At 39.3% G+C, this 24,705-nt stretch overlaps 1 protein-coding gene across 5 annotated transcripts in view; it reads left to right on the top strand.

The window, feature by feature from the left end:
• The first annotated feature begins 1,575 nt into the window (after positions 1 to 1,575).
• BTRC (beta-transducin repeat containing E3 ubiquitin protein ligase) overlaps positions 1,576 to 24,705 on the top strand; it is a 114,934-nt gene continuing 91,804 nt past the window's right edge. For 2 of the 5 annotated variants that reach the window (XM_083866389.1, XM_083866387.1), the window contains exons 1-2: positions 1,584 to 1,682; positions 18,199 to 18,267. In XM_083866389.1, the coding sequence (XP_083722515.1) occupies positions 1,635 to 1,682; positions 18,199 to 18,267 (117 nt within the window). In that variant the 5' untranslated portion in view covers positions 1,584 to 1,634. Of the gene's footprint in view, positions 1,683 to 18,198; positions 18,268 to 22,489; positions 22,583 to 24,705 lie in introns of all 5 variants that reach the window. The other 3 variants (XM_083866390.1, XM_083866391.1, XM_083866388.1) reach the window with 3 other exon arrangements.

Here is a 24,705-nt window from a genome sequence, read left to right as displayed (position 1 = left end):
CTTAGACCACTGCTCTGGGAGCATAGCTCATGCCAGCATCACACCCTGCAGGGGCTGACATTCCCTGTCCCCTCTGCTGGGTCACGGGCTGCAGCAGACACTCCTGGCACTGGATCATGAGGCACCACCTAGTCACATGTCCCTGGGAGGAATCCAGTAATGGGCACATTCTCTGCATCCTCTGTTTTCTCTCTGATCTTCTTGCCTGAAAATCTGGAGGAGATGGAGTGTTTAGATGAGGGAAGGGACTGATACTCAGGAGATACTGGTTTTGTACCTGCTTGAAGCTTCACTTTTGTTTCTGTATCAAACGCTGGAATGAAAACAATGGGTTTGAGCTGCATATGGGCAAGCAAGTGCTGATGTTTGTGGCTGGCTTCTTTGCATTTAAATAAGAAGAAATTCAGAGTATCTCACTTAAAATGCAGAGTCAAATATATAAATGCAGCAAGTAAAAGCACTTGACTGTTTTACTAGATGACAAACTGGCTAGAAATCAGTGTTGTGTTTGCTACAGAGAAGTAAAAACTTACTAGGGTCTTATAGTTGGTATTAAAACCACAGGAAGCAATTCCTCTCTGCTGCTCCATACAAGGCAGCTTTAGTTTTTGGCACTGTTAAAAATGTAGAAAAACTGGAAAGAGATGAGACAAATTTAATAAACAAGAGGATTAGAAGCAATGGCTACCTCGTGAGCTGATCTTGTAGGGTGTGCAATAGAGAAACAAAGGAGATATGGTAAATATTCTCCTGTCTACGTGCAGCTGCTAGTCAAGGAATGCTGACCAATTCTTTTTTTTTCTCTTTGCTGCTTAGTACAGCAAAGAAAACTTGGTCCAATTTTCAGGGAAAATTAATCTAGAAACATTATTAGAAAAAGGGCACCAAAGCACCACTGGAGGCTTTCTATGTACAGGATGGCTTCAAACAAACATCTCTCAAGAATGATGTCACCCTACTCCATCCATTCCAGTGCTGCAAATTTTCCTGTTTCACATCCCCCGTGGACCTTCGGTCTGGTGACTTTTCACGGGACATTTCTGGCACCCCGTGCACGGGGCTCTGTTTATGTTTAGCAGCAACAATCGACTGGAGCACGGGCAGGGCGCGAGCAGGAAGCGCGGCCGGAGCAAAGCGTGGGAGCAGCCGAGCCCTCCTGGGGGGCATTTGAGAGCAGGGGGCTGTGGCTCAGGAGCCAGCCGTACCTTCCACGGCAGGGAAGGTCTGGAGTTGAAAACTGAGGAGGACGCGCCTCCTCATCTCCCTCCATCGCCCGCCCAGAGCTGCCGCGTCCATCCCACCCCGGGCCGCACCTCACACTGTCACGGCTCCAATGTAACTACAACCCCCGTCGGCCCCCTGCACTGCGCATAACGCATGCGCCAGCCGGCTCCCAGAGTGCCCCCAATCCCGAAACCTGCCGGGATTTGTAGTTTTACTCTGCGGGTCGGACCTTTGCCAGGGACGTGGTGGGGGACTCCATTTCCCGTGGGCCTGCGGAGCGGCGCATGCGCCGTACGGGCAGCGGGGCGAGGTGGGGGGGGCGCGGGGCAGCGCAGGTTCCCGTCTGCGCTGGCTGCGGCCTTCACTGAGCGGGGGGGGGCGGCCCCGGCCCGGCCCGGCCCCGCAGGACGATGGACCCGGCCGAGGCCGTCCTGCAGGAGAAGGCGCTCAAGTTCATGGTGAGGGGCCGCGGGGGTCGGCGGAGGCGGCGAGGGAGGGTGGGCACCTCTGTGTATGGAGGGGCTGCGGGAGGGGGGGCCGGGGCGGGATGGGGCGGGGGGCAGCGGGGAAGGGGCGCCGGGCCGGGCCTGGGCGGGTGGAGGGCGCTGGGCTGGCGAGCGGGGGAAGGGGGCGAGCGGGGCCCAGGGACGGGGGGGACCTGCCTGCGGGGAGGGCAGTGAACAGGGTCCCCAGATCCGGGCAAAGGGAGCATTGGGAGGAGGGGGAGGGGGCCGCAGGTGCCACCTGAGAGCGGGAGAAGTTAACCTGGAGTGAGGCAGGACCTGGCAGAGGGGCCCGCAGGCACCAGCAGGCTTTGCGCATCTAATTATTGGATTTTTTTTTCTTTATTTGTGCACCTTAAACTGTCCTTCTGTAGTGTTCACTACCTCTCTGTAATTTTGTTTTTCCTCCCATTCTACTGCGAGATCTCTAAATACTGGCACTCGAGTGTTTCACCTGCTGCTGCAGCAGAATGTCAGTGATAGTGACTGCGGGGAGCACGTACATTGTTTAGGGTTTGAGTTGGCCTTTGGTATGGAAAACAGTACGTGCATCCAAGATGCTCTTCGAAAATGGCTAATTTCCATAGATTTGAGGCATTGTGCAGTTAAACTGTAGATTCATTCTCTTTTTCGTCCTTTGTTGAGGTTTCTAAGCGTTTTGGCCAGAAATGTAAAATTTAGAAATGAAAACAAAGTGTTGCCAACTAAACTGAATGTAAATTTCAGGTGCCCCTGAAATATACTATATACTAAGGATATAATTTAAATGACTGGCAACACTTGCTAAAAGTTTGTTTTGGATTAGTGCTTCTAGTGACACAGAACTAAACTTGAGCTCATCAGGAAGAAGGAATTCTATTAAATCTTCAGAACATATGCTCAAAATGAAATTGAGGAAACTCGAGTTGTAAATTTCTAATTGAGCTTTGAAACATTTGTTTGGCTTATGGTTTTTAATCTGGAAGAACTTGTTTCTCTCTTGAGACTTTTTGATCCGTTTGCTAGTAGTCTCCAAGTTTTGCAGATTTATAGAGTATCAGCTGGTTGAAGTGGAAAAATGCTATGGACACCTAAATAGGCAAGGCAGCAATTAGTAATAATGAATGGCCCTCTTTGGTGTGGGATTGGCCAAAGGAGTGTCCCAGATCCTGCTGCACGTGTGTTTGGCCAAGCTTGGTAATTACAACCTGCCTCTAGATAGCGAGTTTCACATCCCAAAAAGTTTTTGCTGGAACATTCCTTTCTGCTGCCAGACAGTATTGTGGATGTGCTACGTTGACTTCTCATACATTACTTTTTTCACCCCCTGCGCTAAGATTCTCATTCAAGGGCTTAGTCCAGGGGGTTTGAGGTCATCTGTAAGGTTGGGCCTAGAGGCTGAGGGAGTCCCTGCCCATTCTGCAGCTGGCAGTGTCCCATTTAAACAATAGAGCTCCCTGACACTGGGGAGAGGCATGACCATGAGAGGAAGCTGCTCTTCTGGGATGTGCATCTGTTAAGAGCACCAGATAAAAGGAAGAATTATCAAGACCAGGCTACGCTAAAAGCTAAAAGCTAACCCACGTTCTTTCATGTTTTATCAAAGTGCCTCTTTTATGTAAAATGCTTGTAAAACATGCAGTGAAAGATGTGGCTTCCCTCTGTCCACTCCGAACTTTTTAGGATATTTTTGCTTACAGGCTGAGAGTGGAGTAAGCAAAGGTTTTGTTAAACACACCTCAGGCTTTTGCTTTAGTGTGCATTGGTCCAGAACATGGCTCTTACTTTAACTCTGCTGATGGACTAAATAAAGTGTTTGTCAGACTTGGTGGGGTCTTCTGGTGTTCCCGGAAAGGTGGCACAGGTAGATACATCAGGATACATGAGGAATCAGTTGAGTATCATCTTGGCCCTCTTGGGAAATGTCTTTTCTCTGCCTTGTAGCACTCAGACCGTGCTCAGGCACTGCAGTAATGGCACTGGTACAGTTATCCACACAGAGGTAGCAGATCAGCTCGTGCATCCTCTCAGCTAATGCTGAATCATTCACAGTAGATTACCTTGTCCATCTGAGTGTGTGATATGCTTCATTTGCATCTTCCTTAATAGGTGGCTCACAGTTTGTCTCGAGGTGGGCTTTGCTATTAATTATTGATTTTCCCTGAGAGCTTCCCAAGGAGCATTGTAGGTAAATATTAAAATACATTTTGGAGGTATGAGGCCTGTTATCAAAGGCAGGAGAGACAGTTTTGGTTTTGCTATGTGTTTGGGGTAGGTTTCATTTCATGTTGAAAAGCAACCCTCTAGGTGGTAGTTTGTTTATGCTTCTCCAGAAAATAATACTTTTTTCCACTTAAAAGTGACAGTACTTAATTTTTGACATTGACTTTGAGCAGCTCTCTTGAATCACAAGGTATCAGGCAAGATGGACCTGGTGATCTGATTTTCATTTTAATGTCTAATTCTAACAGAAAAGTGTAATGGGAAAGCTTCATCCAGTGCTAGTATTGTGAATGAAATTATTTCTCTTTTAAAGTATCTATATTTGATGCTTTGAAAGAGAAACAGAACTCTGTTGTTTTTTTGTATGCTCATGTCTGTGTAACTTTTTGATGGGAGTAGAAGGCAGCTGCCTTCTCACTGGCTGGTGTTGGCTGGATTACTTGCCAGTGGAGCAGTATCGCATTTAACTGGTATCTGCTACCAGTTTCCTGGTTATCTGTGGCCAGGTACCATATGTATAATCTAATATTTTAAGGTTTAAGTTACTTATTTAATTTAATTTGCTTACTCAATTTACCTCTGTGTCTCAATAAGACCTAAATTATTCCTGATATTAAATTGTGTATTAACACTACACAATACTAAGCAAATACTCACAAAGGAAGACTGTTTTCACTGGTGAATGAGTGTCTTGTATCATGTGTTCTGCACATCATTTTTCAAAAGTTTTGTTGGAGGTTTTTGGGGGTTTTTTTGAATGAAAGATGGTTCATAGATTTAAAATACAATCTTTTGAATTAAATAGTCCAGTGTTCTGCAGCTGCAGCAAGGATTTTACCGGAGTGGGACCTGTCTTAGTTCACTTCAGCCTCTTCTTTTTTGTACAGTCCTACTGATGATAGTACATCCTTTCTAAAGTACAGTGTGTAAGAGACTGATGCACAAGCTAAAGAGAGAGGTGACTGTGCCCATTAAACTAAAAGAATGCACACTAAAGTCCCACCCAAACTCCCTTGCCATAGAGAGCTCTGCTTTTATGCATTCAGGAATATGGGATTTCCATAGCCATAGTCATTTACAAAAGAACAAGGAATCGAGGTGCGCAATAAGTAACTTTCAAGTTTGAATAAAGTGTTTGAAACTGTAGATACAGTATTTAAAGTGTGAGTGTGATAGGCTCAACTGAGACTTTGATTAACTGTCATATAAAGTAAACTACATAAGCCTGCATAGAATAGTAGATATTTTTTCAAACTAGCTTCAAATGGTTCTGTTAAGTATACGAATGTTCTGATGATTATCTTTTTAATTAAAATGAGAAATCTTTGTTTAAAGTGGCATTCTTTTTTACGGCCTGTTACAGTCTCTGTAACAATCATTTCTTAAGTCTGAACGTTTTTAATTCCAGGAATCCATTTATATAAAACTATGTTTAGACTTAATTAAGGAACGATTCTTCCAAAGCTTGTAAATAGCCAGGAAAAAAGGGACAGAAAATAAAACTGACATTCACACTTAACAGAATGATTGTTACAAGGTATGTAATATGCTATAAAAATACAATAAAGCCCTTTTTATAAGAGTTCATATTTTTTGTTCCTCATTTTGAAAGGTATTTAAGAAAAATATCAAAGCTCTATGAACCGACATCTGTTTTCTTGAATGGACTAGTGAGAACTTCAGTTGTGTTTAATTAGCAGTGCTTGGAACAACACCTGACTGCTTTGGGGTCCCATCCAGGACCATTTGAGAGGCAAAAGCGTGATCCTTAAAAGAGTTTCACTTTCTCAGTTTTTATGGACTAATTAATTTGCAATAATTCACCTAATTTCCTGGCTCATTTATAGGAAGAAGTCAGTCTGAGTGTTCATGGAAGAAGTTGGTCTGGGTCTTCATGGTTTTTTTTCTGTTTCGCCCCCAAAATACCATTTTCCTTTTGGTTTTGAATGATCGGACTCTAGGAGCTGCTGCTGGGCCTTCCAGTTTCACAAGAGAACCAGAGCCTTCTGGTTGTGTTTTAAGATGTACCTGTGGGTTGATTTTCGTTCGGTCTCTCTTTTTTTTTTTTTTTTTTTTTTTTTTTTTTTTTTTTTTTTTTTGTGGCTGGGTTTTTTGGTTGTGGCTTGTTGTATTTTGGAATGAGAAAAAACTCTTTAAGTTCATTAATTTTTATGTTTGCCTGTTTGTAGGAGCTCCCACATCCCACATAATTGGCAGGTAATATAGTGAAGAATAGTCAGTGTAATTGAAGGCTGAAGTGTAATAAATTTGGAAATTTTTTTTTCGTGCTGTGCATATATAAATATGGAACAGATGGACAAAGGCTTATACTTTAAAAGAGGCTCTGCTTGCACTGAACCTGTCATTCATGGTGTCAGTAGGACCAGGATTTTTAAGGCCTGTTATTTGTTAGCTATGTTTGAAAAAGTCTTTGAGAACCTTGCAGTCTTCCCAGTAACATAATTGTGTCATGGATATTGTGGCAGAGACCCCTGGGTATCCAAAGCAAGGATGTCATGAAATCAGTGAGAATAATTTTGTAAGCTGGGATAGCAAAGCATTGCCTTTTAAATGTGGGGTTGCAAATCCTGCTTCAATATTAAACATACACTTAGTAGTTTTTCCAATGCTACTGAAATAGCATCCTGGGGTTTTTTTGTGTTTGTTGGGACTAGTAGTACATTATATGGAAAACATTGATTAATTTTCTTCTACCCCAAACTTCATGCTGTAGATTTTTCTGCACTTGATGCAGGCCTTTGGTACTTCAGTAACTTCACCCTCACTTCTCTGGTAATGTTTCATTTCAGCCACTTTGCTCCATTAAATGTATGCAATTAGAAAAGCAAATGGCAAATTTGCTATCGCATCACTGAAGTATTTAGTTTCATAGACTTAAAAAGCTAAATTTGTTGCACCATACTCTCCGCACTGTAATATGTACTATAAACATCAGAGAGAATAGGCTGACCTTAATATTTGCTTCTCAGACTAAATCGCCGCCTTGCAGCAGTTATTTCCCACTGAATAAAAAGTTTAATTTCACGCCCTGATTAGTGCTAGTATGTGCAGGTGGATATTTATTTTATGCAGCTAAACTAATCTGCCTTGGCAAATTATTTGCCAGTCAGCAGAGCTATAATTCCTCGTGAGTATTTGATACTAAATTATCATTCTCGTTAGTAAGATAAAGCACTGTTCTAACCACAAAGTTTGGTTAGGCAAAGGGCTTCCTAAATAGTCTTTGGAAGATACAAGGTATGTGGTGGCCTCAACATTCTCAGTATCTTAAAATGGTTTGTGATATGCAAATGAGGATTTTAGATGAAGAAAATAAAGTTATTCCATAGTTGTGCATCATGGTGAGGCAGGAATGTACAGTTTTCAAAGATCACCTCTTTAAGAGGTGCCTAATGAAGAAAAAATCAAATGGTCATCTTTGGTTGGCCACTGGAAATACTCCAAGCTCTGATATCTGGGCCATAAATGAGATGAAATATAAAATTATGTTGTTTTCTTCTTTATTTTCAGTGCTAGTGGCTATTGAGATAGCAGAATTTTCCTCAACTATTTAACTGTTTGAGACAAAAAGTTAAATGGTTGAGGAAACTTCCTGGTCTGGTGTCATTTAAAATTAACTTAACACTCTAAAACCTCAGAAATTTAAAGTGGAGATCAGCAAGTGTCTCCTGACATACAGATGTTGAGTGGATATGTTTGTCAAGTGAATGTGTTCATCCATCATTTTGTTTTCTGTGGATTTTACTGTGTTGGTATTTTATTTGTATTATAAGACACGTTAACGAAAGATACTTATTTTCCGTTACAAGGGGAGTAATTTATACCTGGAAATTGGAATTCTCACTTAAGTATTGTGTGAAGGAATTCGACAAACTTTTTTTCATCTGTATGGTTTGTCATATATTCTTGTCATATTCATTTTCTCAGTATTTAGGGTCACATTTAAGACCAGCAAAACCAGAAAGCTGAGCAACTTGATTTTTTGTATAAAAATTTTCATGCTAAACTCATCAATGCAGATGGACTAGGCTGTTTTCTCACTTCCTTGTCTGCTTATATTGTGTCATCTTAAACTCCATGCATACTGGTGAGATTTGTGTAATATTTAACTGTCCTCTGTTGCAAGCTTAACTGGTATTTCCAGTACTGAGTATTTTCTTCAGTCTTCATTGTTTCTCCCTTACAATTCAGGAGATACTCAACAAGGCATATTCTTTATACATTTTAAGTGATTTTGCACAGAAGGGCTGAATCCACTGTGTGTTCAGCTGTGGAAGCTGAAAATTAGTTGTAGCATAGCAGTGTCCAGTGGCTGCAGCTAAAGAGTAAGTGCTCAAAATACAATTAATAAGCAATCAAATACGAAGCTGTTTCCCTGACAGGATACTGATTAGTGCTGTGAAAAACTTCTTGGTAACAGAAATGGTTGAAAATAAACATTCTGGAAATTGCATTAAATATTTCCTGCTTATTAAACAACAGGGCTTTCTAATGCCAGTTTTTCTGAGGTGCTGGGGAAATGGTGTTGGACAAATGCTACCCCAGGCTGCAGAAAGAGAAAGCTGAAGCTCAGAAATTTGCCAGGGGTCATGGACTGGAGGAATTTGTGTAGGGTGATACGGTACACTGTTAATAGAAGGCAGAATACAAAGAAGCCAGCTCTTCTAATAGCTACCCTTGTGCTTCTGACCATGTTTTGGTTAATTTTACAATTGGCTAGCCACCTGTTAAGATAACCCATTTTATCATTAAACAAAATTAATTTTAAAAATGGCTTGCAACTGTCTGATTTTAATGGGATCTGAATATTCTTAGTTTTAATCTGCCTCATGAGGCTTGTCTTTCTTCTGGGAAGTACATTGTTACATCATTAAAATATCATCCCCTACTGAGAGAGAAATCGGTCCCATTCACTAAATGGCAATGCTGAAACAATGACAAGTATTTCTAAAAACTGCATTAAAATTCATTTTTTTCTCTCTTTGATGTGCAAGTTCCATGGTCCCATTAACCAATGGGTCCTCAGCCTATTTGCCACTGTGTGGGCACAGCCAGATTTGTTAGCTGGGATGGCAGAAGGGTTCAGAAGCAGACATGATGACTTGTAGTTTTAAATTTTCACTTTTCCACAGTGATTTTGCTTGGAAGCTAATGACTGATCATAATTTTGCACTCTCTAGCTACTTCTAGTCCTCCTCTGTACTAAAAATTGAGAAACATCTGATTTCGTTTTCCTTCCCCCACTGCTAAAACAGGGTCTTGTGCAGTCATTTTAATGAGAGCAATAGAAAGGAGAGAATGAGGAAGAATGGGAAAGCTCAGCAAGGGATCTTTCTGGTCTTCTTGAGGGAAGGACAGAAGTGTTTACAGTCTGTGGGCAGGACCCATGCAGCCTCTTGGCAGAATCCACTGGAGTAACCAGTTTGGACTAGAAGCAGCAAAAAGGCCTAATGCTAGTTTAATTTGTTTCATCCCACAGTGAGAAGGGAAAGGTTGCAGGGGCATACTACAAAGGAATGGAGAAGTCCTTAACTGCAGTTGTATATTAGCAGAACAATAATTAGAGTGTTCTGTTAACTATAGTCTGGATGGACCTATCGTCTGCAGAAGCACCTGGAGCAAACCAGACCTGAAGAAGATGGTAGAGAGGGAATTTGGATAACACCAGCCATTGCAGAACTCTGGTGTGAATTTTGTCAGCTGGCTTTGTGCCCTACATGGGATTTTTCTGTTTGTAGGAATGCTCTCTATTGATATTTCCATCTTAAGACATAGTTATTCTTACAGAATTGAGGGGGTTATTTTCCCCCAAATATAGTGGGATGGATGAAGCACTGTAGAGAAAGGTGATGGCAGTCTTTGCTTGGATACTACTCAGGGCTGGACTGTATGCTGACTAGAAAAGAGTCTGAATGTTTCCAGGCTTGCCCATACAGCAACCAGAACAATCTCTAGTTGTTTCAGAGAAAAATGGTCTATCATGAAAGTCTGTCCTACAATGTAGTCAGTCTCCCTCTCTACACACATCATTTGGAATTTATTGTGAGACCAGTAGAGAATGGAGCAGTGTCTGTGTGGGAGTTGCTTTTAGTTTATGGATAGTTGGCCTTGAATTCTGTCTATTAGGAAGATGTTGGCGATTCTCCCGGGGGGTTGTTCATTGGGTCTGCTCAATGCCTTTCCTTCTTATATGCCAAAACTGCCAGCATGATTGAGAAATGCAGCCAGCTATCATTCATCTCCTGCAAATTAGAACAATGAGAAGGGGGCGTAGCCTCAAGACTGGATGGATCGATCTTGTTTTAGGAGATGAGTCTTAAAAGCATCTCAACAGAAAGAAATCCAAATAATGTTAACAGGCTTTTCCAATGTGACACAAGGTGTTTCCTGTTGCTAACATATCCAAAAGGACAAAAATCTATGTTCCCTTTTCTTTTTGTAACTTTTTCCTTTTTATTTTTCCTTTTCTTGACGAGGGTGACTCCAGTGCAGTGTATTGCTCTAGTACTTTGTTACAGCTGTTGTTATAAGCAAACATAAATTCTCTGCAAGTTTTTTACTGACAAGAAAATACCCCTGTAATCTCACTGACCTTAAAATAAGAATTGATGCAGAGATGATAAAGGGCCCATCAGTGAGAAGACACATGTCAGTGTTGGATTGGAATAGGTCTTGTGAAGCCTGGGTTCAAGTCTGATATTGGCAACCAAAGTTCTCTCTGAAGCTTTTGCAAACTACTGAAAGCAGTTGCTAAGTGGAATTTTCTTTGCTATGCCACTGCAGAGCTATTCCAAATTTGACTAATTTGAAAGTCAGAATCATAGTTCTTATTTTTCCTCCTTAAGTCCATTGATGGCTAATTCATTCTCATTTGTTTATATGCCAATGTCCTTGAGCTTAAACAGCTCTCCTTGTTCCCCTGTGTTCATCTGCAGATACTTGTGGAGAGCAATCATATTCTGCTCTGAGCTGGATCTGGTCAAGCTAAACCAGTATTCTTCATTTTTTAATTTATTTTTCCTTCTGTTGTAAGACATTTCTTGGAACTTTTGATCATCTTAGTAGACCTTTTTAAACAGCTGCAAAATTTGATTAGTCTTCCTGAAACACAAATGACCAGAGATATACAGAACATTCTGGGAAATATTTTATGGATTCCTTGCACTAAAGCAGTGATCCTGATTCCTCTCTTCTGGGAATTTTTTACTTTATACGATATCCTATAGTAGTATTTGCCATTTCCGTGGCCACATCTTATGGGTGAGCCGCCATTATCTAATGAGTAACATATCCCAGGGCCTCTTTCCCTCTTCTCAGTTACTGAGTTCCTAATTTATAATGGAAATAATGTAGCTTTTTCATTTATATGCATCATGTGTCAGTTCTGTTACCAAATCTTCAAGATGCTTTGTTCTATATATTTATGATGCCTCTTTATTTTGTTAGCACATTGGTAATTCTTGAGTATTTTAGCCATTAGTGAGAATATTTAACATTAGTTTCAAGAATAATAACAGATTTCAACAAGGATCATTCTCGGTACGGCTTAATGGTTCCTTTTTTGAAATTGCCTGTGATGCTCTACAGTTTTTAGTTTCTTAGCCTCCTTATAACTCTGGTATTAATCCTAATCCTCTTCATTTTAACTAGTAACTTCCTACATGTCATCTATCAAATGCTTAACTACTTCTAATTTGTCTGGACTTCAGTGATCTTCTTATAGAAGAAGATTGGGTTAGTCTAGCACTAATTCTCATTTGTTCTAAATTGGGAGTAGATTTACTTAGCCTCCCATGGTGACTGTTTCATTTTGGCAATAGTTACCCGTAGATTTCCTTTCTTGGGAGACAGGACATACTGTTTATCTGTGTTGTGGGTTTGGTTTTTTCTTTTTTGACCAGTAATTTCTGCAACATTTTAGATTAATTCTGGTTAGAATTACTGATGGTTGTCCTGAGTGAGGATGCTACCAGGGGCTGCCCATTAGATGTCTTCAGATGCTGCTGTTGCCCCTGCTTCATTCTGAAGTCCTCCAAGACACAAGGTGATGCTTTGGGGAGTTTTGGTTGAAGGAGGAATTTGCTCTAGTTAAGCCAAAGGAACATTTGCATCCTATGCCAGGAATTGAGAACTGTCATGGAGCTGAACTCGGTACAGGGTATTTACGTAAGGAAAAGAAATTTAATATATTTTGGTAAGTTTTTGAGGCAGTTAGTTATGGATTCCAAGTTACTTCGGATGGGTGAAAAGGTCCTGCATTATAATTGTAGCAGAGTGCTTTGTAAGGGAAATGTATTTGGACAGAATGGCTGTTGCAAAAAGGAAGTGTTTTGGTTACGTTATTGAACAGAAAAATGTTTGGCCAGTGCTGAAACCTGCTCAGTAGCTAAGCAGAAAATGTGGTGGAGTGCTGGAGTGTGCTCTTCAAAGTGTTTCCTTCTCTTTAGAAAAAAATGGTATTCCTTTTCCAAATTTGTCTGCTTAATGTGTGAGCTGCAGACTTCCTTCCAGGATAGTTGGCACAGACCTGTAACCCATCTCTCCTGCATGCATTTTTGTCTGTTATCTAACATTCAGCAGGAGATTGGGAGGGTGAAAGTTAATACTGTAGGTTCTTATGCTGATTGTGGAGATTTTAGTTTTGCAAACTTAATTTCGTTTATCTTGGCTGTATTTTTTTTTAAGCACAGGACTTTCTATTCCTGATGCTCTGAATTTCAGTGAAAAATTAGAATCCAGGTGAGGTCTCTGGATTTTCTATAGCCTTACAAAAAAGAGAGACAGTACTTAGAAGGCAGCAGCTTTGTTTTGTTGATCTCTGGACAAGCTTCCTGCTGCTGTTTTATACATAAATGCTTGAACTATGAATGTCACTGTTCTTGTTGGATACTTATCTGGCACAAATTCAGAAAGTAGCATGAGAAACGGTCTTCACCACAGATCTTGCAGTCTTGAAGGAGGCTTGAATTTCATACTTAAAATGTCTCTGTGAAATCAAGCATGGGCACAAAGAGAATTTCCACAGTGCTAGAGTAAGCATGTTTGTGCATCTTGCTGTTACTTTGTTCAGAGATTAATGGAGTGCTGTCATGGGTCTCAATTTGGTTTTCAATACTGTAGCTTAGTATTCTTGTGAGCCCTAAAGAAGGCATCCAGGTGTTTCATGTTACAGAAGTAGTTTACCTGGTTGCTGCTGCTCTTGAAGGATATAAAAAACCTTGCATCTATTTATCTGTCAAGGAGTATAAATAGGCACTTTCCAGTGGGAGTCTGTTTTGAGCAGATCTCAGTGGAGGAACTCAGGCAGGTTCATTAAAGAACTGGAGTAGCCATGTTCACCACGTGCGGTGAGCTCATTAAGTGCACAGGCAGTCAGAGCCTACTGTTCGAGAGTGCTGTGTCCTTCTGAAGGAGTTTGTATCCAACTGTGAGACCTGACAGTCAGCTGACTTAGTGTTTGTTCATTCTTGCTACAAAATCTCACAAAATACACACTTAAATATTGGCAACTTAAGCATTTAGGATCAGATAGCTCATGGGTTTTTGTCCTAATAACAATGAAAGATTTTGAAATCGTGTGTTTGGTTTTGTAGAATTGGAGTCCACTGATCTAACTGTGCCTTATTTTGAGTATTGCTTTGGGCAGTAGAGTCACAGATCTGTTTGGGCCGTGAAGTTGTATATTCTGTAATAGGAATTCAGTTTATTGCTGTAATGGATGCAAACTCATTACAAGTTCTAGGCCACAGGGGACACTTTGCTTTGCTGTGGAAGTCATCTCAACTGGACAATCTTCAGTGCAACTGGCCATGCCCTTCCATGTCAGTGACTGACAGATCTAATTCTGCTTTTGTAGCCAAGAGCCTGTTAGTTAATGGAGTTGTGAATATTGTTACTTAGAGGCAACCTTCAGAGTATTAAAATACATTATTCCTATTCTTCACTTGATATTTATCAAACAAGGTGTTATATCTAATGAATTCAGTGCTATTGTCAAATAAATACTGTGTGTAAATCATGACTTAAAAGAAATGGTAATATAAGTAGCTTCATTATTGCTTTGCAGTGATGGATAGAGATGGGTTTAGTTTGCTTGTTTAAATCCTATGTGATGGGCACCCAGAGTGAATGTCTTCTCTGAGGGAACAGCAAGTGATATTATGGGTGATATGATCAGATTAATAAGATCTTTAGTATATATATATCATACAAGGTCTCAACTTTTTCCCCCCCTCATTTCTTCTTACATGGAAGCAGATCAAATGCAGAAACAGCAGTACTGCTTTGGAAGTACCATAGTAGGTTTCCTTTTATAATTATCATTCTTGACATATTTATCCTTTCTTATGGAAGTGAAGATGCAGATATTTAAGAACCCTTCTTGCACAAAAAAGCCCAATTTCCGCTCAGTACTTAATTAGCACTTGTTTATGACACAGCATCTGATTTGATTTTCGAAACAAATTGCACAGTAAAGAGGCTGATATTTAAACTGTATAGTAACCACAGCTCCAGCTGTGACTCAAATCTTGTAAGCCTTCAGGGGTTGTGTTTAGGCTTAGAAAATAGGAACTCAGGCCTGTAATTAAATGTCCTCTGAAAATCAGCCTTGGTAGAGAAGTAGAGAGGGTACCACTGAATTTTAAATTACTGACTTGTTCTCAAGAATCATTCTGTTGTTCTTCTGGGCCTTGCTAGGGACTGCAGAAATCAAATGGATTAAAAATGGAAGAGTAGATTACTAAAGCAAAAAAAGTCAGGGGTTGCAGACAAAGAGATGAGCAAAATAAGCTATTTTGGCTCCCAGTTTATAGACATATCCAATATATGTAATTTTAATATATGGCTAATGTATAGATAACAAGTTCTATGGACATCAGAAAAACTAGAGAGAGAGTAAAGATTTCATGCACAGTAAAATTGCATTTCAGAACTGTGACTAAGGTGCTGATGGTTGTGGAATAAACCATCTGTGGTAATGGAAGGCTCATTTTTAAAGCATTGCCTCAATAATAAACATGAATGTCTTGGAAAAGGAGGTAGACAAGGTTATATTACAAATTAGTCACTCACCTAAATCAAAAGGTGAAATATTCACAAAAGAGCATGATAGAAATTAGCAGTTAGAGTGCTTTCAGAGTTACTTTTTGAGGAAAGCAATCACTGTCGAGCAAAATTCCCCTTAGCAGCCTGACTTGTAGTCAGGGAAAATGCTGGAGCAGATGCTAAGAGAAAATACTGTGCTTATGAATGGTATTGAACCATGAGCATAAACGATGTGTGCACATGAAAATACAAAAATGAGTAGGTCTTGCTGGGCAATTAATTGTATTGCTGGTGGAATTGCTTTGAATACATCATAATCATGGAAGATTTTAGTGTTGATACATAAATTAATACAGCTTTCAAACAAGACAGTTTTCTGGGTCTCACATCTTTTTAAGGCTGAGGGAAAGAGGGGCAAATTTATTTTATTTTTTAAATTGACAGTTGTCTTCTGGTCCTGTCTGCTGTCATTGGGATCCTGCAATTCAGAATGTTTTAACCAGATGTATTACTTTAACTGCGTTTTTCTGCTGAAATGCATTCCTAAAGGTCATTTACAGTTTGCCTTGGAGAACCACAGAAATTCAGAATTTAGGAGATTGGCTAAGCTTTTACAACCAATCATCAATCTGAAAAATTTTAATTAAATTATGCTTTTCTACTGAACTTATTTTGATGTAAATGGGGGCTCACTTTTGCAAATATCCCACTTAACAGGCATAAGCAGCTGTATGTGGGTAATGACGCACATACCTCATACTGGTAAAATTTCCTTCTCTTCCATGTGGTCTCTCATTTCTTCTTAGATGAGAGTAGGTTTCTCAAATGCAGGGGAGACATACCTCATTGAGAGGATTTTGCAAATGCGGTATTAAGGGATGAGTGATAGGTCTTAGTTTCTCCTGTTTTTATGTTTCACTTGTCAGCATTGAAAAATATTGAAAAATAAATAGGGTTTACAATGGCTGCTAATCTGCAGAAAGTCACAATTGTTCTTATTGCAATACTGAAGCAACTTTACTTTCGAGTCACAAAGAATTGTGTTGGTAAGAGTTATCTAAATACAAACACAGTGTTATCTTTACTACTGGAAACACTTCTGCTGAAGAGTAATCGTATTACTGGCAACAGGTCTGTTAATGCACTTACATATTTGCAGGACCAGGGTCTTCAGATTAAATGGTTCGAGTCAGTGTCTTAAATCAATTATTCAGACTGCTCTGGACTGATGGACTAGCAAATGTTAAGAAGCCTGCTGGTCTGAAGAGTTTAAATGTTATCCTTTAATGTGTAGGTTAGGTGACAGAAACCAAAAGAAATTAAGTACTTTTCCACAATTTGTTGTGAATGCAATTTGTTTCTATCATCATAACAATTTGTTGTGGGAACTTGGCCTCATCTGAGACTGATATTCAGGTCTCTACTTCTGACACTGATTTCAAATTACTGCTATGTCTGCTTGTTTATGAGGATTTTTTTTTTTCCTGGATAGATACATACTGGGCTGTACTAATTTGAAAAAGAAACTGAAGCATTTAAGCTCAAAGTAAAATGTGTATTTCTGTAGTGTTCTTGCTAGATATGCAGCACTTTATATAGTTTCTTCCATTTCCAAAGCACATGGAAATGTCAAGAGCTCCTCTCAGCACACCTATGAGGTGGGTTAAATGACTGTTGTCCCCATTTTACAGTCATAGAGAGACTAACCACCCATGACGTTAGTGCTGAAGGAAGGATTAGGTCTTGGAGGATGATGCTTCTAGCTGTGTGAGAAGTCTCCTAAAACATAGTTTGTTAATGTGTTAAGCATTGCAAGTCCAAACACAGCAGGTGAATGCAGTAACCAGGCATACTTGACTTTAATTTATCAGCACAATGGTAGTTATTAAAATTCATGTTCAACTGAGATCATTGGCTAAGACACCAGGGCGTAATCTTACTACTACTTTGAAAGATTTAGGAGGATTTAAAATCAAACTGGAGAGAAACAAAAATAAGAAGTGCTCAAAGTATACGGTCAAATCCTGAATGTGCACCTCTATTTAGAGGCAAGATTTTAGTCTGTTCTAGTTCTTACTTTATTTTCAAATTCCAAGGCTGCCCACCATAAGTATGAAGGTTTGTCATTCAGCTGTAACACATTTTTTCTCAGCAACAAATTGTATATCTTGGTGTTACGAGTACCAAAGTGGATGTAGTTTGTACAAACAAATACTGTGTTGACTCAAGAACAAGTGAGAGTAAGCTCATTTTCAATACAGCCATTCTGAAAATGAGTAAGCTTTTTCCAGCCTTCCAGGAGGAGTGGTAGGGGCACACATCTGATTTGGAAGGGAAGTACTGTGAGTTAAGAAAGGGATTGCAAAGTAGTTTTCAGGAGTAAGAAAAATCTCAGGACTGGTGTTAGCGGATGTTCTGTCTGGTCTTGTTGCTTAGATGTGATTTTAATTTCTAAGCATCTCCTTTTTGGGGGGCAGGGAGAAGACATGAATACACTTGAATGTGGAAGTATCTTTGAACTACAAATAAATGTCATGCCAGGCAGTGTTTTAGGGTTTCTTGCATACTTTTTCCTAGCTGTAAGTTATGCTATATATGTCATGTACTTCTGCAGCAGTTTGATGTCTTGCCTTTTCTTCAATCCAATAAAGCATGAAAAGAGTAAATGGGGGGGAGATTATATTTGTCTGTCTATTTGAGACATAATTTATGGCTGTGTGTAAGTATAACAATTTGTTACCCTGGTATTAAGGCTGCACCTCTTCAGGAATCTTCTGTCATCTCTTCATGTTGTCCAGTGTCTGGTCTGACCATGTTGAGGATGGTAACTGTGAAAACACTCATAGCTTGACTACCGCTGTTTTGACACCATTTGCTTTTTATGTAGTGTCATTAGTCTTTGCTATTGCACCCACCACAGGGGCTGTGCTTATCCAAGTGCATTTTTGTGGAATTTAAAAAAAATACCTATATATACTGAACTGAAATGTAAAGTGATGGAAAACGTAAAAATGGTGACTTTATTAAAAAATGTTCTTAAAGCAGCTGATATCAGAGCAGTAAACAAGAAGTAATCTGGGGACTAAACCTTCATATGCGGTTAAAAAAAATCTGCATTGTTTAAAATGCTCCAGAATTTAGACTTAGGTTAGCTAGGTCCCAGTGTAAAAGGAGGTCTCTCTTTATGTCTATTCTCTCCTAGCCCCGAATACACATGCCAAAAGATGGATTTCAACTTATATCTTCTGGATACCAAGCATGGCTAAAGCAGGTTGGACTGTATTATTGTTATTCATCTCATGTGAGGGACCGTGTTGGACACCTGTGCTTGTCTCATTAGTGAAGTACATAAATGAGGGTGTAATGAAGTTACAGTGCCATGTTAGCTGATACCCCTCATAGCCATCACTGTTTTGTGTTTATGCATGCTGTGTTTGTATAACATTTTCTCACCAGTCTGATGAATGTGCACTTCCTGTAAATAAAAGTTCAAAATGCAGTCACCTGGAAGCGAAGAGGGTCAGAGTCTGAAAACAAATCTACAACAACAGCTTGAATTACGGAATTAGAATGGGCCTTCAAACACAAAGCTGCATGGTGGTGGTGGTGGTAATAATGGGGAGGCCACTGGGTTAAAACTCAAGAGAATTGCATCTAGCATCTAATTCAGATCTGCCTGGGTGAATCAAGTATGGACACTTACTCACATCACATAACAATTGTGCAGTTTGACACAGTCTGACACTGTGGGGAGTCCCCACTCGGAAGTGGCCTAGTGCTATATTACTCTGGCTATTATTAAAGGCCAGGCTTTAGATGTCTCAGCAGTCTGCCTCTAGCAATTGCTGTCAGCTTTTCACTTTTGTGAGTGAAAAATCCCCCTTCAGAAAAAATAGCTTAATTTACAAATGGCCTGTACGGATCTCTTCTCTGATGAACACACATATATGATGAATCCTGTGTCCTTGAGAATACATGGCTTAAAGTTGCTGTTTCTGTAGAAAGCCAGAATGTGTTGTTATGGCAACAAAAACTGGAAATATGAAAACAGCACAGATAAGCTGCATCCTGTTGTCATGGCAACTGCAGTTGTGAAATGACAAAACATGGTGATGAAGGGATCTTCAAGGTGGTACCGTGAGCCCAACATAAACAAAGAGCCACGTCACTTGAGCAGAGAGTGAGAATGAAAATCTGCATCAGCAAATCCCCTTAAAATATGAGCGTTTCCTTGAAGGTGCTAACAGGATGATTTTGATTGTCTCCGGTCTTGTGTCACTATCTTAAAAACAGTAGGTAGTAACTTGATTGTGCAGGCTGGTTACTCTGTCAACTTATATTGACTTCTGTGAAACTGAGCAGAGCTTGAACACCTATTAGAAGATGGGCATCAAGTCTTATATTTGCAAACCATTTCTTTGAATGAGCGATGTGCTGCAAAGGTGAAGTGTGCTTTGGAGCTTCTTTCCGGGAGACCGTTTCTATCTCTCTCTCCTCAAGTCCACTCTAGTGAAGGTCAGTTGGGACACTGAAGCTTATGTTTTCTTGATTTAAACTTTGCTGAGCCGGAGGCAAGGTGTCTCAGAGGAATCTCAACTCTGCAATTATTGTCTCACAGAGCTCAAGTTTGTTGACCTATGGGGCATGGCATCACTTTCTGTTTCTTATGTGGGTTGGGAGAACAATAGGAAGAGGATTGTGTGGCTGTTCTGTTTTCCTTTCACTTCTGAGGCAAACAGAACTAGCCTTATATTACCAGTGCTCTGATGCAGTGGGATATATGCTTTTTGGACTCTGAAAAATACCAAGGGGCTAAAAAACCTAAAATGCACAATAAAATTTCCAAGGAGGCTTTATACTAGGCAACCGCAAATAATAGAACAACTTGCACTTTTTGAAAAAGATACTTTTTTAAGCATGCTTTCCCTTTGATTTTAAGTTTATTGATATTAGTTCTAGTGTCTATCTCAATCTTCTTACTCCTTGATCCAAGGAAGAGTTATAAACCTGTGCTTGTCATCAGCAGATACTGTCATGGAAATAGCTTTGCTATTCCAATTTCGTGCTGTGAATTCACCACAGGAAGTGTAAGGGTAAGGCAGTTGATATAAAGACTGGAAAGAGCTTACATGAGAAGCAGAGAGGTTAAATTTTTTTGAGGTGAGTTTGATTTCGTATAGGATATCTATCAAAGGTACTACCTGTAGAATTCCTTAAAACTATGTATTGAAAAGAAAGCCACTTTTGATGTATATAAAAGCATAATCTACATATGCATCCAGATGGAATGGGGGCTGTGCATCAGGTTTATTCTCCTGCTGTCTGTATTTTTAACAGGATCCTAACTTAATGATTTTTTTTTTCCTCAGCATGGCTGAGTATTGATCTGCTGCCTGGCTTACACAGAATGTGAGAAGTATCCCAGTAACACATTGTATTAATGTGGACTAAAAGCAGTTTATATTACAGATGAGGTGGAGGAAGATGGAGTTCTGCAAGACTGGATACATACTATAAATATCCATAAAACTGACAATTTTATCTAAGACCAGTGCTGGCTGCATTTGCGTATTTCCAGCCTTCTTAAACTGGAGATAATAGTTGAACACTGCCTGAGCATGGGTTGCCCACACTGATGTCATTACCCTCTGCCCTTCAATGGCAGGTTTTATATTTAATGTTGCTATGCTGCAATGGAGAGTTGTATTGTGTTCTTATGTGGGCTAGAGGAAATATAATACCAGTGGCCAGAAATACATGTTGCCTTAAGACTGGCATTTTAAGTAACCTGGATTGTCCTCTTTACTCTAGCTCTTTCCCGTTTAGGTGTTTGTCATTTTGTAGAAGATACAAAATGTAGAAGTTGGTTTATTCAGCCTTGATCTTCATTTAAGCTTTTGACATGCAAGCAGTCTGTAACATCCCATCACCTAGACGTTGATCCTTTAGGGACGAGCGACAATTGACTTCTGAAGGGAGAAAGGGAGGGAATGTTTGTGTATAAATACAGTCAATAGACATGACATTTTAATTCCTATATTATGTGGACACTTTCTATAATTTAAGCCAAACCAGGAAAGCATGGAAATTAAGCTAATTAAGTAAAACACTTACAAAGCATTATTTTGATTACATAAACAAGGAAGTAAAAGTATCATTGTAGGTGGCTTCTGAAACATGGTAATTCAGAGTTAAAGCTAATGCCTCCCTTTTTCATAGCATTGTGAGCAAGTATGCATCATGTAGGATATGTAATGTAAAGCACTCATCTGAGCCTTTCTGCCTCCCACTGTCTTTTTGTAGTAGAATTTTTAAAGCCAAGTTATAAACCTGTAAATGTGTTTTATGCTGGAAATTCTTGGTGATACCTTAACTAGATTGGTACCCACAAAGGCCAGTATAATCAAAACAAGGCACTTCAGATATTAATGGTCTGCGCTTCAGTCAAGTCAGCTGGAAAAGAGTGTGTAAAAACCAGGATTGTGGTGAAACTAGGATTCTTCTGCTAGAATTGCATTTTGCTGAGAGAAAAGTGAAATTATTCTGGATCTATTTTGATTTTGTAGTTTTGTCATTTAGCATCTTTTCCTTAACTTCTGAAACATCTATTTTCAGTAGATCCATATGCTTTTTCAGAATTCAGATACTAACTCCTTGGATGGAAAGTAGAAATAAGATTTCTTTTTGCAGTTCATTTATTAATACTTGGCACTCTTATAGTACATTATATCCTCAAAGCTCTATGCAGGCATATCAGTTATCCTTGAAACACTTCTGTGTGGTAGGTGCATAACAATAACTCTGAGAGATTTTATGGAATTAAATAAAGCTGTAGATGAGGGAAAAATCTAATGAAAATTCCGTTTCATTTCTCCACCAATGTAGGTTTTTTCTCTGCAGTTTGTGTCATAAGAATAGAGAGAAGTTCTAGAAATGTTCCAAGATGAAGAGGTTTCAACACATTCCTTAGGATGCTGTATTACTCTGCCCAAACTCATGAGGAATTGTTTGGAATTGATCAGGCTTTAGACACAGAATTATAGAATCATTACAGTTGGAAGATACTTCTAAGATCATCAGACATAATGGGGCTTAGAGGCAACTGTCTTTTCTTGCTTACCAAAGAGCCAAGTGTGCTCAGTCTTGCAAGATCTCCATTTTAAGACTTCACATAGTTTCATGCTTTAGACCTTGGTGAGATTGCTCTTAGTAAATTTGGTGGTGTTTAAAGAAGCACACAAAAGTCTCTGCAAGTCTTACTCCTTAAAGAAGGGTATGGCACCTAAATCTTAAAGCTCTGTAGCTGCACTGGTTTAGATTTATCAGCTTCATACATTAAAGAGCTATAATTATGAAAATATTAGTATTGTTGAATTCAGATGTGATCCATACAAGTTCCCTCAAGGACTTGGCAGGTGAGGATATTGTACACCTTATAGATGGAAGCTGGCCCCTTGCTGGGGCATGTAATTTCTGTTGATTTGAAATCACAGAGGCTGAACTCCAGTAACCATTCTTTGGGAAAAGCATTTCTTCACAAACATTTACCTAAAAGCTGTGATTTGGTCCTCCCAGATCCCACTCAGGTAAGTTATTATTTGGATAATCTGGATACATAAATCCTTTTCCACGTGTCTTATCTTTGATATTTAAAAGTAGTTAGTGAACTGGAATATCTTGTAAAAAGTTACTGTTAGCTAGGGAGTTACCAGAAGATTAGAGAAGAGTTTGCATAATACTGTATGTTAAGGAAAATTTACTGAGCAATTACACACAAAGTGGTGGCTGAAGGAGAAAGAGCCCTTTTCAGCAGTTGGAGCTCTGTGTGCACAGCAAAGCTGGCAGAATGTAGTAACACCCTGAGGCTGAGGGGGGAAAACTGCTGCACTGAAGTCAGTGATCTGTACCAGGGTAAGAAGTCCAGTATTAACTATGTTTAGAATCTAGGAAGAGTGTTACAATTCAATCCTGGTAGCATATTTCAGCCTCTGATTTGTGAGACCTAATTGTTTGGAAATCAGACTCTGGGTTGTCCCAGAAACATATGCTCAGCTTTCCCAAAGTGAAATGTTCATTTGCTTGATTTGTGGTTCATGAAAAATGGTCCAAGGGTCTTTAATGAGATAGCTCAGCATTTGTTAAGGCAAAACAGGAGCACAAACCACTTTGAATCATCCCCATACATCCTTGTGGAAATGCGACCAAGGTGTCTGATTGTAATAGAAGGTGAGGAATTGTGCAAAGCACAGGTTGTGACAGCAAGTGCATCTGGCCCTTCACGATTCTGGTGCAATATGTGCAGCTAGAAGAGCTGACAGTTGGTGAGCTGGTTGAGCCCTGCAACATCGTTCTCTTGGTCACACTTGAGGATTACTACAGTTTCCTCTTTATTTTTATAAATTAATTTTCTTACTGTGGAAAGACTCAAGAAAAACTGCCTGTGACAAAGTCTGAATTATCTGGTTATAAGTGTGGAAAACTGGTCTGGGATGCAAGGAGGTGCACGTTTTAACACTATGGTTTTGGCTATTTTATTTTATTTTTTTTTTTGTCTTAATTAAGACTTACAGCTTTTAATGTTTTTCTTATTTTCAAGTGAAAACAGGCAAAAAACTTTCTCTGAAAGTTATGAAAGTATTAATTTGCTCTGAGACATGCTAGTCTCCTTGGTAAGTTTATAATTGGGCAGAATTTTTTTTAAAATGCATATTCTTGTCTCTCAGGTATATAACTACTTCATAACTGGTAAATCTGTATTCATATGTTAGGGTTTTTAAAGGCATATTATTTACACAATTCACTTGAATGGCTCCTTTGAAAGCTGTGTGGCTCTCTCATGTAATTATGTATTTAGTATGCCTTGCATCCATTGTTGGGATAGGGGAAAAGAAAAAAACCAAAGCCCCAAAAAATCTACTAAAAATAAATAATGAAAGACTATTCTCTTTCTGTTTTAGCAGCTTTTTAGAAGTTGTGTTATATACTCTTTTTTAGATAAGAAGAGCTACCAAAGCTAAAATATGAAATATGTATGGCAGGGTTTTTTATTGCAAAAGTATACAAGATGCACTGGGATTATTTTTTTTTTTAATACTTATATATATTTAATCAGAAAACACCTCGCAGAACAGTAGACAGAAAAATAAGAGATACCTTTTCATTTTTATGTGTATGTGAGAGGTTAAAAGAATGAAAAGTGGACCAGAGAAAGGATCCAAAATAATTTTTTAGCCAGAAGTAAATTTCTGGAATTGTTACTAAGTTTCATGAGACTAACATTTGTAATGTAAATAGCAGCTGCCTTATCTGATATGTTTCATGCAATGTGTTGCATTCTGTGGTGACAGGAATAGTGCAGACTGAACACAATGTGAAAGTGATGTATGTTATATTTTTGGCATTGGCTTAGTTAAGTATGTAGCCAAAAAAAAATATAAGAGAAACTGAGTGAGATTGGAAAGTATTGAGGTTTAGTCTCCCATTTTTGTGGTGTATGATAAAAATAATTCCGAGTATTAGGAATCCAAGTAAGATCTGAGCATGTGTTTGATAAAGGATTAAAATTCCTTGGGCACATTTCCTGAGAACTAGGTTTTATAGAGCATGCAGGAAACAGTAGTGTGGAAGACACTTTCAGGGAGAATTGATCTTGCCAGCCATCCCATACTTGCTTTCTGAAGTGGTGATCTGTCTCCTCGTATCAAGCTCA

This window comes from Zosterops lateralis, assembly GCF_965231275.1.
Source record: "Zosterops lateralis genome assembly, chromosome: 8".
NCBI classification, from domain to species: Eukaryota; Metazoa; Chordata; class Aves; order Passeriformes; family Zosteropidae; genus Zosterops; species Zosterops lateralis.
This window is presented reverse-complemented; position numbering and strand designations above follow the sequence as displayed.